Source organism: Dermacentor albipictus, chromosome 10 (genome assembly GCF_038994185.2).
Source record: "Dermacentor albipictus isolate Rhodes 1998 colony chromosome 10, USDA_Dalb.pri_finalv2, whole genome shotgun sequence".
NCBI lineage: Eukaryota > Metazoa > Arthropoda > Arachnida > Ixodida > Ixodidae > Dermacentor > Dermacentor albipictus.
The window spans coordinates 11,082,865-11,097,247 of NC_091830.1; the positions used below are offsets into that span (position 1 = coordinate 11,082,865).

At 45.5% G+C, this 14,383-nt stretch overlaps 1 protein-coding gene across 1 annotated transcript in view; it reads right to left on the reverse strand.

The window, feature by feature from the left end:
- LOC135917909 (uncharacterized) overlaps positions 1 to 14,383 on the reverse strand; it is a 35,301-nt gene that overhangs the window by 15,453 nt on the left and 5,465 nt on the right. The window contains exons 2-6 of the mRNA XM_070527595.1: positions 11,287 to 11,456; positions 9,737 to 9,810; positions 8,629 to 8,703; positions 6,979 to 7,155; positions 4,915 to 4,997 (exon numbers count right to left, since the gene is read on the reverse strand). Coding sequence (XP_070383696.1) covers positions 4,915 to 4,997; positions 6,979 to 7,155; positions 8,629 to 8,703; positions 9,737 to 9,810; positions 11,287 to 11,456 — 579 coding nt within the window. The remainder of the gene's footprint in view (positions 1 to 4,914; positions 4,998 to 6,978; positions 7,156 to 8,628; positions 8,704 to 9,736; positions 9,811 to 11,286; positions 11,457 to 14,383) is intronic.

Consider the following 14,383-nt stretch of genomic DNA (forward strand, 5'->3'; position numbering starts at 1 on the left):
CGAAAACTCTTCGTTTGATGTCATTTCTCCACACCATGTCTCGTATGATTAGCCACAACAAAATAAAAATAATAGTTAAGGCGAAAGCCTTACATCTCTCTGTGTCAAGGTCGAGTTGTCAGATACGAATCACAGTACGAAAGTCAGGACGGCAGGATGGTGTGAAGTACGAAAGTCAGGACGGCATGTCTAGCCATGTATGACAGAGGATTAATAATTCCTAAAGTAATTTAATGATAAATTAGTGACTGGATTAACGCGTTTAAAGATGAATTAGTGTAAATGAAGGTGTATTAACGAGGATTAAGGTGGTTTAAGCTTACTGAAGTGGACATAAAGGAAAAAGGTGGATTAGGGTGGATTAAGATAGATTAGGATGAATTACAGTAGGCTTTACAAGGCTTTTGACTTGGCGTCTGTTAGTTGATAGCTAAGGACACCTGGGTCTTTTTTCTGATTCCACACGTTTTTCACAATTAGCCCTCTGCTATCGGTCAAAAGTTTTCGGCCTGCGCTAACCTCGCTTTTCTGCCACGCGACATCACAAAGCCTCGAAAACTCATCACGTCAAACTGATGTGTACATATTAAAGATGGCCTAAAGTACCGTACACAACTTTTTTTTCCGGATAGGTAGAGCATGTCCCTTTCCAAATGAATACACGACGTCTACCTGCGGGTCACTCTGACTCTGGCTAATCGGAGCTGCCAGGAAGAACGGAGTTATTTAAGTATAGAAAAAAGCTTTCTCGCGGCAGTATAACGCTGTCGAGCCTTTTCTGCGCGTATAAAACACCGCTCTGCCAACTCTTCTTCTCTGAGGATCCGCGTTAACGGCGTTTTTAACGTTCCGCTAAATACCACCATGGTTACACATAAGCTACAGCAATCTAAGAAAGGGGAAACGGACCAACCTCCGACGCCGGCACCACCCTCGTCAAGCGGTCATACTTTCGCTCCGCTACCTCGGCCCGCTCGAAACAATTTCCACTTTTGCGTGCTCCTCATCTCTTGTCAGCTAATAAATAAAAAAAATGGCTTGTCACTTAGGGTAGGCAATCGTATTCGATTTCAAAGCAAACAAAAGTGTGCTCCTATAAACGAGTAGAACGTTTGATTGGGTGGTTCAACAATGGCGCAGGTCACTTCCCGATGCTTGCATCAGCAGTTAGCTAAACTTGACGTTAGGATATTGGCATAAAAACAGCTTGAAATAGTTTTGCGTTATAGGTCCCTCGCTGCACAAGAAAGAGCATGAAAAGAGAGCGGGATTAGGGTAAGGGTATAGTGAACTAGAATATATATTCTAGTTGACTATAGGTAGTGGAGGTTGAAAACATACTACTCGAATGACTTGTTGGCCAAACGGCGAGTTGGGTGTGTTGCTCACTCGTAATATGTGTGGATCATTTATGGGAAACGCAGTTGCTGCTTAGAGTACTTGTGGGGCCATCCTTTCGTATCTCAGCTGGAGGCTACTTCAATCATTATTTATTTACGGCTTTACAATGACGCCCAGCCTCGCAGCGAAGCTTCATTTGCCTACCTCCTGAGGATTTGATGTGGTTCCTACAGGCTGTATCTCCAAGTAAACTTGGCTGATCCCTTAGCCAGCATAACAGAAGACTGCTGCAGTACTTGCAGCTTTATTCCAGAGATAAACGTCTGCCAGTTGCTGTAAACTTGCCTTTTATAAGACACTGTCGATCCTTTTCATTTCAATGGCTGGCTCGACAAGGTCATACGCGATGATCATCTACCTATATTATCCGGCGAATTCATGAGCATGCCCACCAAAACCTGAGCGTATTGATTTTAGACTAGATGTTTCATGGTCTCAAATTTCCGAGGATTAACTGCGAGCTCATCATAGAATGTCTGACTTGTAATGAAAAGCTACCGTGTTTTGTGAAGAAAATGGGGACTAAGCAATGAAAATGCCTAAAGTCCTGGTAGGGTAATCACCCTGCGGTTGCCAACACCGGAGTGGGATACGCTTAAGCTTCTTTTGTGCCGTGACCGAGCTGCTCTTGTGGAAAACATCATATCGCCAACACCGTGCCCTGTAGCGGAAACCACGGGACTCATCAGCCAATCGGAAAAGAGAAGGAGGAGTCCTTGTCTTCCTCTGATCGCTTTCCGCGCGAGGCCTACGGAAAATCAATGAATAAAACTTAATTTGAAACGGCTCTTTGTCCGGGCCGACCAGGCGTACGGAGTGGAAGCTCTACGGAATGGTTGTTAGTGCGCAATGGGCGAGCCTTACTCCCTTCTCTGGAGCACGCAGCCAGCACAAGCCGTACGCGCCTGACAGCCCATTCACGAGCATTGGGATGTTGAGGTTGAGTAAACGGTATTGTTCTGAGTAAGCGAAACCTTTACCCGTGGTGGGTGGCCTCTTCATTTCAAGAGGCACTGAACCTCCACACACTGAACCGACACACACTGTGTGTGTGTGTGTTTGTGTGTGTAGACGAGCGGCCGCAGCCAATCAGCAGCGGCCGCAAGGGACAGTCCACTAGGTGGACTCCTACAGAATACCTTCTCAGCTAGCGCACGACGTCGTCAGCGGAAATGCATTGGGCCGTAATAAAAAAAAGCGAAGACAAAAAAAGTGAAGGCGGGGCCTGTGACGTATGTGTCACGCGATTCTCGAGGTCTGCTATGGGAGAATGCAGGGAAGGAATTTCGCTTCCGAATGCAAGACGGGCGAGTGGGGAGAGCGTCTTGCTTGGCAGTGGAGCCCACCGGCTGAAATCATTGGTTGGCGGCACAGAAATATTTCTGTCTCGGCTATTAATGAGCCGATCTGAAATATTCTTGTGGCAGAACGCTCATTAGAGGACACCTAACAACTTCCAGCGTATAACCAAAATTTGCTGTGGGGCCTGGTGAGGGGCCCTTTAACGTATTTGAATTCTGCCGCTGTCCATTTCTGCAGCGCTGAAATTCATGACAATCGGACTGCGATGACGAGGTGTGCACACAGTAGAAAACAAGCGCGAATTTGAGCAAGAAGGTGAATAGTATTGTCTGTCGGAAAATTACAAAAAAAGATAGGTCCGAATATAGCCGCGCGAACTATATGGGTAGTTATATTGTGACGTCACGACAGGTGTGCGCGAGGGCGCCGCCGGCGACTTTGCAGGCTCTCATTTATCAATTTGACGTTTCTATAACCCATATCTCGTACGACTTTGTGATGGCGCCCATGCTGTAGGCGAGCTAGCATAATGACGATAGCACATGCTACTACAATCTTCTTAAACATATGGATAGAGTCCGTCTATATTCCTGATTTCTTCAAAGTGGAAAATAGTGCATAAGAGAGCGATAGAAAAGAAGAAATTTCAGCCAGTCCACCGTCCGGTTCACTGTCTCACGCTGGGGGAAGGGATGAGAGGAATAGAAAGAAGGAAGAAAGACAGAAGAAGAAAGGGGAAAGAGAAGGGGCGAGAGACACGTGCGAGAACAGGACTACGGAGTCAAAGGACTTGCTCAAACCTAGCGTTCTCAGAAAGCACAAAACTGCCTTCACAGTCTTCTGAGCCGATAATCGGTGGGGACAATGTTCTAATATTGTATTTTCAATCACAGGACGATCACTTAGTTTCCTGAATAACTTGGGCATACATTCCCTTGTGCTTCAAACTGAAGAAAGGGGTACACTAGTTGGTGAATGTTCTCTTCGCATCTGTAGATATCACACTCAGGATTGTCAGCCATTCCAATAAGTGCTGCATAAGCTTTCGTGAAGTCAACTTCTAGCCACAACCGACAATGAAGATACGTTTCATGCCGGTGCAGTCCAGCCGAAGGTCCGAGTTCCAGTGAAGGGTTTATTCTATGCCGTATGGTGCACCGTTTTTGTGCGGTATTTTGACCCAGCTAACGAGAGCGTGCGGGCAAGAATGCGAAGCTGTCTCGCAACGTCTGTCCTTGAGAGAGGAAGGGCTGTGCAGCGATTTTTCTGGTTTGACGTCCGAGCTGATCTATGTGGGCCATAATTTGCGATGATACTGCGACGCTCTGCTATCCATTGAAAACAGATGTCATGGCTTTTATCACTGAAGTGATTGATAAGTTCGACCATTTCGCACGTAAGTTGATCGAGGGCTCCACTTCGGAGAAGTGACTGCGTATATTGTAAGGCCGACCTTCAAGAGCGGAAAACTGGCCATTTTTCAGTGTGGGACGCTGCTCACGTGGTAGAGGTATAGAGAGGGGGTGGGAGAGCTGAGAAAAGCGTTCATGTGAATGTTTTATGTACATGTATAGAGCAACTAACAGTGGTCCACCCCCGCAGGGACGCCTGTGTCAGCAGGCGTCTGGTGTGTTGCTACACCACGTACCCGACCACGCGAGGTTTGGACCCTCCCGCGTCTAACCGTGGGCTCCTTAGCCGTGTCCGGGGAAAAGGAGATCCTAAAGGTTGAGCAAATGCCGGGTGTTTGGACCTTCCCGGCCTCTCGGCGACGGCAACATACCTCTTTTCCTCCCCTTCACGTAAACGGCAATACTGGACTTACCCACCCGGGGGAAATCAGTAGTTCCCTTTTCCTACTCTTCTCTCCAATGTTTGTCTTTTCCCCTCACTCTGAAGCTTTCCTGTCTTCTCCTCATTTCTTTTTACTTCCAGTTTTCTGGGCAGCAAGGCTTAACTTTTTGTGGGTAGACAACCTTGGATATACCATATTTGATTATAGTAGTATCGTACAGCTGACGTATGGACATACCCTTTGAATGCTATCAGTGTCCTCTCGTTAAGTTCCGTTCTGAGTGGCTGGTGGCGCTGGCGAAATTTATTATCTGTATCAAGGGCAACTTCTTTACCCCACTTCCTGGTCGCACTCTTAAACGAGGGCCCACCGAAATCTTTCAGTTTTCGGGAAACCCAACGCAGTACTTTCCCTACTTTCACGTCATCCATTTTGATGAAGCTGGTGAGAATGATCTCGTCCTTTCTCGTCTCGATATCTCTGACTGAAATCTTCGGATCTGGTTAGAAAGCATCGAAAATGGCAAGCAGTTATCTTCTACTGGAGCTGCCCAGTCAGAAACCGAATAAATCCTTTGGGGCTGTTCCAGTAACACTGGCCCAGCACTATACCGTCAATACGACAGGTGGCGTCGTCTCCAATGCTGATTTGTTGGAGCTGTCTGGAGCTAAACTCCTGCATGGTTCGTGTGGTCAAAACTTTACAAGTGTCAAACGCATTAAAATGAGGTAGGACGGAAAAGAAATTCAGACCAAACACCTAGTACTTACTTTCGTCTCAAGTGTACTACCTGAGTCCATCGAGGCCGGGCAGTGGAAGACTCGCGTTAGGCTATATGTGCCAAATCCCCTCAGATGCTCCAAGTACCAAAGGTTTCGCCACAGTTCACAGGATGTCGAGGCTGGCTGGCTTGTGCCAAGTGTAGTGGCAATGAACATTACTCTGGAACCTGCCAGAAGACTCTACACTGTGTCAACTGTGATGGCGAGTATGCCGCATACTGGCGGTCGTGCCCGTCTTGGAAAAAAAAGAAATCGTCACAATCAAAGTAATGGAACAGAAAAACATTCAAGGAGGCCCACCGGCGGGTGTCATACCTGCCAACAAACAGCTTTGCCGAAGTTGTGCGCCAGGGGCGGTAGCATAACGTCTTCCGGCTGCTGTCCGTCCCACATGCAATGAACCGGCGTTGACGCCGCTCCGCCGCCCCAAGAGAAGGGGTCATCAACCTCAGGGCTGCTGGCCTCCAAGGCTTCTTCCATCTTATCGAGGCCTTCACATCAAGCGCAACGCTCGCAAGAACGCGTGTCCAGCGCCTCGTAAGAGGCAATGCATACAACAGCCAGACGATGGATAAAACCATCCAGGCGGCGCCACCAGCGCCTAAGGACCCGCGATGTTCACCACGGTCTCTCCAAAAAAGACAAACGTCCCGTCACAGCACCTGGAAAAGGCCCGTGAGGTAATCTTCATCTCTTAAGCACACGGTACAAACACCTGCCTAATTATGGAGACACAAATGCTACAATGAAATGTCAGAGGACTCATTGATAACCTCAACAATATTAGAGAACTCCTACACAAATATAATTCAAAGTTGCTGTGCGTTTAAGAGACACAAGTGACACCGACCAACACTAATTTTCTTCGAAATTGAACCACCATCTGAAAACACCGCCACGAGGCTAATACCTCCGGTGGTGTAGGAATAGCAGCCGAGAAGTCTGTATCGTGGTGACACGTCGTCCTTTAGACGCCCCTTGAGGCAGTGTCAGTTTGGACCATTCTTTTAGTGAATTGGTCGCTCTGTGTCTCGTTTATACACACCCGAACCATCATATCGAAAAAACAGACATTTATAACATCATTGATCAGCTTCCTGAGCCTTACAGACTCGTGGTAGATATTAAGGCTCACGGCACGATGTGGGGAAACTCACCATGCGATGCGAGGTGAGCTTCCCCGATGCGAGGTGAGTTTTATCTCTGCCGATGCGGTAGAAATAAACCACGGTAACGCAGCCAAAATTATGCCTCGTTACAGTGATATTCATAAAGCACAACACACATAGCTAGTGAACTCAGTGAAAAATGCGCTAGCGAGGAGGCATCTGGGTCCGTGAGAATACCGCAGCAAGGGCTAGCAGAAGAATTAGGCACTAATTTGCCAATAACACATTCGGAAAGCTCATCAGACATACTGAAGGCTGTTAAAGAAGGAATCGCGATGTAAAAAGAGAAATGAGGATGCATCTCCCTGTCCCCTTAAGGTTGACTCATGGTGATGCCGCTCGTGGATTGATGAATGTAGGTCATTCCACGCGTCTTTTAGGTAAGTATTGTGTGCACAACGGTAGAGCTGCTGCGAAAACGTGGCGATCAAAGCCACAGTAGTAGTTTACGATGTATATTGGAAACAAGTTTGTGCTTTATTGCAGTAGTCATGCACATTGCTTGCATCTGCGACGTCGAAAACTCGTCAGCCACTGATCCCCTCGAGAGCTTCCACTGCGCCTTTGCCAACCTCACGTGGACAGGTTGGCTCGTACACTGTGTACTTGGGAAATGAGCCGCAGAGTAAGACGAAGATAAAGTCACAGTGATCGGTGCCTTTAACGCCGCCATTTTCTGCACGACGCCACAACGTGCAGCCGTGTCCTGCCGAGAAAATGAACATGGAGGGTATTAGTTCTCCCGCCATTCTTAGAGTATCGAAAAATTGAATTTTCCCCACTAAGTCGTCTCCATTGGAAATATGGTGAAGACTGTGTTGGCTACAGGCGAACGTAGCCATGCAAAGGCGTGCGGGCAATTTCTCCACCAGAGCTTGTCCCTTTAACGTCTGCACAGGTAACACTCTGCACAGTTAAATGTGGCGTACAAGTGGGCCACTTATTACTAACGTTTCCAAGCGGTATAAAGTAGTCGTGAAGCTTGCGCTGGACTTGCTAATCGCTACTAATCACTTATATACTGTATAACTAGACTGCTCAGTGGTTGTGGGATGAACCTGGTGAAGTGAAGGCATAATCCTACATTTGCCTAATAATTACAGCTATTTTGTCAGTAAGATTTCGAGTTTATAATTGGAAGTCCATAGACAATAGGAATTTGTCGGCCACGGTTACAAGCTTACGGGGGTAAGGTATCAATTGCACGGCCATACATCAACCGAAGAGACGGGCATATAGCTCCGGCTATAGAGTTTCCATATTTTGTTCAGGAAACGAAAGCTGTTCAGTAGAGCAAGGCACCATACACTCCAGTTTGAGAAAGTGTACTTTGACACTGCAGCCGGAGGTGAGTAAGCAGCTGTACGTGCAACCTAGCCTACATCTCTTGTGTGCGAGAAACCAAATTTACCATTTGTATGCACATGAATGTGTTGTCCATATGTGAGTCATCTTCATCTGCCCACATGATTGATGACGTAGCCCGCTTTCGTCATTCGTTTCTATGTGCTCTTAATATTTCGTCTCTGTATTTCCGTCATTTGTGGCTCTATTTGTCTAATCCCGCATCGCGGCATTGTGTACCTGTTCAATTCATCTGTACTCAGAATAATGTCCTGCGAAACCATGTCGCGATCTTTCATGTCTCTATGCTCAAGTGTGTGTCAGACTATATAGAAACCTCGTTTACTTTCTTAATCTTGCTTCGCTCTCGAGTTTCTTTAATTTCTGCTATTTCTTTTTTATCTTACCTCATTTACTTACTAATATCATGTGAAGAGAAATAGCTGCGATCATTATAGGGTAACCAACACACTTCGTTTATTGTTATGTGAATAAGTAAAGCCGGCTTTACTCTTTTGGTTTACTGAAGAAGATCAGCCATTAGGAAATCCACAACGTGGGTGTTTCACAGTGTTTCTCGTGTGCGGGTGTTATCACGCGTCAATGTGTCTTTCCTACACGTGAGCAAACTTAGAAACAAGTTATTTAATATTATTCTGTATCGCTGAATGGGTAAAGGCAGTAACGATTCCGTGCGACAATCTATATTTCGCTCGAGACAATTTATAATATGCGAGCTGCCGCCTGATGTTATCCGAAGAATATTGTTTGTAAATAATACAATCAGTTCCTGCAGTTGTCTCTTGCTTGGAACCATTGCTAAACTTGGCGTTACCGGCATAAGGATGACGACCAATGTAGCAGTTGCCGCAGTCTACAAACACCGTATACTTCTGCCAAGCATATGGAGCTGAAAGAAAAGAAGCAAAATAAATGTCCAAGTGTCATCAATATTTTTATTTAAAAATTGATACACACTACCGACCTCCGCATCGCTGGCACCATTTTTTAAGTGCAACTTTGATGCGCTCACACGGCACTACCAGTGGGAACATGCTTGTACGTAAGAAAAGGCGGTAATGTGAGCGCCGACTGGTTTCTTTTTGACGGCATAAAGCGGGCATTAGGGTTCATACTGCTTACCGGAATTAGACAACTCACGCAGTGTTTCTATTATCTGGTCTGATACACCCAACCTCTATCGCGAACATGCAGAGAGAAACGTCCATTTGCCTGTTTGGTTTGTCACAATTTGCAAATGGCTAACACACTTAATTGCGCTCATTTGTCGGGCATTACGACTTCGAACAGCTGTAGCAGGCGATTTTGTCAACGTCGCCACAGGACGCGAAATATTTTAAAGAAATAATATTGCGCAGAAACTTATGATGATGATAGTCAATTTACGTGAATCGCCAAATGGTTCTGGAAAGCTATTCGTTTTTATTTAATGAATAATGCCCTTGATGGCATACAGTGTACAGCGTAGGAGATGGGTCGGAGCTCAGTATTGGTAATATGCACAAAATGTGCTAGAATACAGGGTTTGACGAAGGCTGTGTGTGTTTTATCCCGCAGTCAGTGTGGTCATACAGCTGGTGCTAGTATTTCGTCATTCACAATAATAGCTTACGCCTGGTGATCTGCTCAAGCGGCGTGTACGTTTCCCAATTACACCCCATATGAGATAGCCAACTGTGATTCCATAGTTAAAGTGTTTCTGGGAGTAAAGGGTGTCGAGTCCATATTCGCGGAGGCATCAACCACCCTCCAAAATTCGCATTATTTATTGCTTCGGCTGCTGTGTGTTCCTATAGACATTCCGCAGATGCAAACAGCGTGCTAAAACTAAAATTTTCAACACCCAGCGGTAGCTGGCGGCCAAAAAAAAAAGATATGTTCAACTAGACCTTATTCAAGTACAGTTGGTAGTGTTAACTTACCATTCTTAGGAAAGAAGGTGTGCAAATTTTTGTTTCTGTATCCGGGCATCGAAGTGGAAACATACGTGCCGACACTGAAAAAGAGATATGGTACATTTCCGAATATTTTACACATATTGCTTCGTCGCCGAAATTATTTGGCCTTCACAGCTTCACGTACACGCACCAACGTAAATACTGTTGGACGCAGGTGGCTATGTCTCTATGATTCATAGAGAACTTTAATGTATAGCGAAAAGTAACTTGTAAACACAAGCAGCTTACAGGACAATAAATACGTGTTACTCGAAGTAATTGCTCAAAGTGCGGAAGCTTTATCGTAAAGGAAGCTTAGGCAAACAGGGCGCCATCTTGTGGGAATCTATCCAAGCCAACAGAATCCAAAAAGCATTCTTTCTGCCGTTCTATACCAACCTGTCTCGACAGGTGGGGGGTCGTTAACATCCCCAAACCGTCTCCGAAACATGGCACGCTGGCCGTTCATGTTAATGTGGATCAGGTAAGTTCAAAGAAAGCACCACCTAACGAATTCCACTGTTGGCAACGAAAAGCATCGAGGTCGCACTGAAGAGGTAGCTACGGGTGTCGCCATGTTGAACGACGCTATTATTTAGATTACGTAAGCAGTACGTTCGTTAAGGACACCGAATAACGCAGAGAGCTCGAAATTATAATAATCTTACATGAGCGTGGATCGAATTGATGATCAACGCCGTGTCACGAATCCCACCACAGAAAATATGTACCATAATGATTACGAAAAGGGACAACCTGCCTCAGAAAGGCTGGATAACGTTTCGATATGAGGACCTATTGTACGCACAGTACTTACAGTAAGCAATTGCAAGCGATATCTGAAGTGATAAGCAGTAGGTCGGGCTGAATGGAATAGGCTAGCGAACGGTTCTTATTACGACCAGCGCACCCCGTACCCGTACCATGGGGAATCAACCTATTCTATTCGAAACATTTTGCAGGTAGCTGGCTATCTAGCATCATTCGGGGCTCCAAAAAGTGCCGCAAGATGTTGCGGCATCTCTATTTAAGGTGAGCAATAGTGTGTGTGACGCAAGTGTTTGTGTGACATTGTACTCCAGAGAAAATACGCCACGACCACTTCCGTTCCTACCTGGACATTTCACGGCGAAAGTAAACTGCATCAATCCCGAAGGCCGTGCAATGCCACATAGAGTTTCGAAGAGCTATGGGGGAAACTTGTTGCCTGTACAGGCAAGTTGTTGCTATGCGACGCGAGGCACATGTCAACCGTCTCAAAGCGCTTGTTTGTGTGCGAGAAGGAAAGTAGCGAGATTGTAATTGTGCCGTTCCATGCATCTGTGTGTGGTATAAATGGCTTTGGAGCATCGAGCTGTTGCGCTGGGGAACCCTGATTCAAATGTTATCACCGGACACGTAATGTTCTTCACTGAAGAAGTGCCATGCGCTTCGAGATAGGCACCTAACTATATCTACCTCATAATAGTTGGTACGAGGCGAAGAATGCTTCGCATTGGAACAGCTTCGTGCAGAAAATCGCCGAAGGCTCTTACACTGACTGAGTTCCAGCTCCCTTAGTGTGCCATGAGAACTTTGATGGAACTGCAAAATCTTTGCTTGGTCCAAGCCTCTGGAAACTGACACATTTCGCCGCTCCGCCGTAGAATGGATCGTACGGGTAATTTCTGTACATCATGTACCATTTGTCTGGTGTCTCTGTGCACTGCGTAGGCAAGAATAAAATTTCAATAAGATGAATAAAAAGCCTTGCCATGAAATACACTATAAAATGTTCTGAACGTTCAGGGTGATGGTTATTTGACTTTACGTAATATTAGCGTCATTATTACTTTACGCAAACACATATCAGCAATAACATAATGAGAAGCGCGCTCTTAAATGTCCTTTGAAAGGAATACCATGCCCGCACCCTTGAATAGGAGGAAAGTAATAAAATTATGATGTTTAACCTCACGAACGAACTCACGCATTATAAGAGGTCCCGCTGTTTATATGAGAGGGGAAGGCTTCGGAATAAACGAGACCTCATAAAATTCTTCGCGTCCACCTAAACATAAGTGCACATTCTTAATCTCATTCTACGTATGTTCCGCTGAGCAAGTGAAATATTTTGGCGAAGATGTTCCACTTAAAAATCTGTGTGGAACGAGATCAGGATGTTCCACTTAGTGGCTTATTGATACTTATGTGTCAGAACCGTTGAGATATATTATGCCGTTGTATCTGCCGCTATCATCAACACTCGTATACCACCGATAATTCAAGCACGTTTTCAGGCATTTGGGATATGCAAAATGAACTTAAACTCTACCGATGTGCCTCGCGCTGACTTTCTAATCAGAGCCTCCGCCCACCCCCTCAAAAAAAGTTGCAATGCTAAAAAGAGAAAAGTGATGAGAATGTTTCCAGTAGCACGCAAACAATAAGAAATAAATAACGTAAGGTCGACAGTTGCAAAGATCACATAAAAATTTTCATCAAGTAAAAAAAAAAGTCGTAGTTTGCGTCCAGTTATTTCTTCTACATTGGCGCATATATTCGTTTTTGCGGTTTTCCATTCGTACTTCTGTAGATCACGATCATGTATTCGCAACTGTGAATGGTCGTCGGTAAGCCTGTAGGGCTTGCCTAGCCGAGTTCATGGCCGTCTGCGTACGTGCGATTCCGGACCTACAGGGCCAGAACCATTTAGAAATTGTTTTATATTGAGTTACACATCTATCGCGGATAAAACAAAAGTTTTTAGCCATGTAGGCCCTCTGGGCCGTATTTGTCGGCAATAAGGTAGCCTCGCCGCCTATGGGATTATCTCACTGAGCTATGTCGAATGCTCGGTTGCCATAGTCGGAAGTTCAAATCCCTCTATAAGGTTGCTGTTATTTTTTTTTGGCGATGGTGGGCTTGAAATTCACCTCCTCCAGTGCACAACATCTGCAAGCTTGGAGTGACGCCTGTCACCGGCAAAAGATGACGAGAGCGAGTGGGGCTATACTAATCCGGGTACAACCAAATTAGGAAGACACACCAAGCTTCAGCAAGACACTCCCTCACCAGAAGAGGAATTGGCCTCCCTGATGCAGTATTCAGCCACTCCCTCCCAAATGACTCAATCAATTACCCAATGGCCCTCAGTCCCCAGCATCTGCGAAGCACCTGACCAAGGTGTGTGGCGATCAGACCTGTAACGCAGCAGAGGGTGCTAAGAATATCTGGGTCTGGACAGGCCGCCAATGGAAACTGACCTTGCAATGTTTAGCACCCAAACTCTCTCCAGTGATGCTAGCTTAGCAGGACTCTTTGAGGAACTATCAGACATGGTTTGGGTTATCATCGGCCTTAGTGAGTTTAGAAGAGCTGGTGAGGCTTATACATTGCTGAATAACGGACATGTTCTCTGCTATAGAGGTCTCCTATATAAGAAGCAATACGGGGTAGAATTCCTAATCCATAAGGACATAGCGGGCAACACTGACGAATTCTACAGCAATAATAAGAGGGCAGCTGTAGTCGTAATCAAGCTTAATAAAAGGTATAGATTAAAGGTAGTACAAGGCTACGCTCCAACATCCAGTCACGATGATGAGGAAGTAGATGAGTTTTATGACAATGTTGAATTAGCGATGAGAAAAGTTTAAACTCAGTATACTGTAGTAATGGGCGACTTTAAGGCCACAGTGGGGGGAAACCAGGCTGCTGAACTAGCAATTGGCAGCTACGGCGTTGATTAGAGAAACACTAGAGGAGAGATGCTGGTAGAATTTGCAGAAAGGAATAAACTTCGAATAATGAACACCTTTTTCAGGAAGCCTAGAAACAGAATGTAGACCTGGAAAAGTCCTAATGGCGAAACAAGAGAAATTGGCTTCATACTTTATGCTGATCCTAGCATAGTGCAGGATGTAGGAGTGATAGGTAGGGTAAAGTGCAGTTATCATAAGTTAGTGAGGGCTAAGAGTCACCTCAATTTGGAGAGAAAGAGCAAAATTGGTCAAGAAGAAACAGGTCCACTTAGAGACAGTCAGGGTAAAAAGCAGACAAATTCAGTCTGGTACTTGCAAACAAATATGCAGCCTTAGGACAGAGAGATAATGATGACATAAAGCTAATGAATGAAACCGCAACTAGGCTGGCTTCAGAGGCAGCAATGGAAGTGGGAGCCATGGCACTAAGGAAACCAGTAGGCAAGCTCTCCCAAGTAACCAAGGTCCTAATAAAGAAACGACAAGGAATGAAAGTGTCCAACTCAAGAGATAAAATAGAATTCGCGGAACTGTGAAACCTGATGAACAAGGCCAAAAAAATGGTATTCGAAACTATAACGTGAGAAAGACTGAAGAAGCCGTAAAACATGGACGCAGCCTGAAAGGGGTGAGAAAGAAACTTGGCATAGGACAAACGAAGATGTATGCACTGAAAGATAAGCAGGGTAATATCATAAGCAATCTCGAAGATATAGTAAAAGCAGCGGAAGAATTTTATACTGACCTGCGCAGTACCCAGAGATGTCAGGATGCCTTAATTAGGAAAAGTGAGGAACAGGATACAGGAACTCCTCCTATAACTAGCGATGACGTCAGAAGGGCCTTGCAAGACATGAAACGACGAAGAGCGGCAGGAGAAGATGGAATA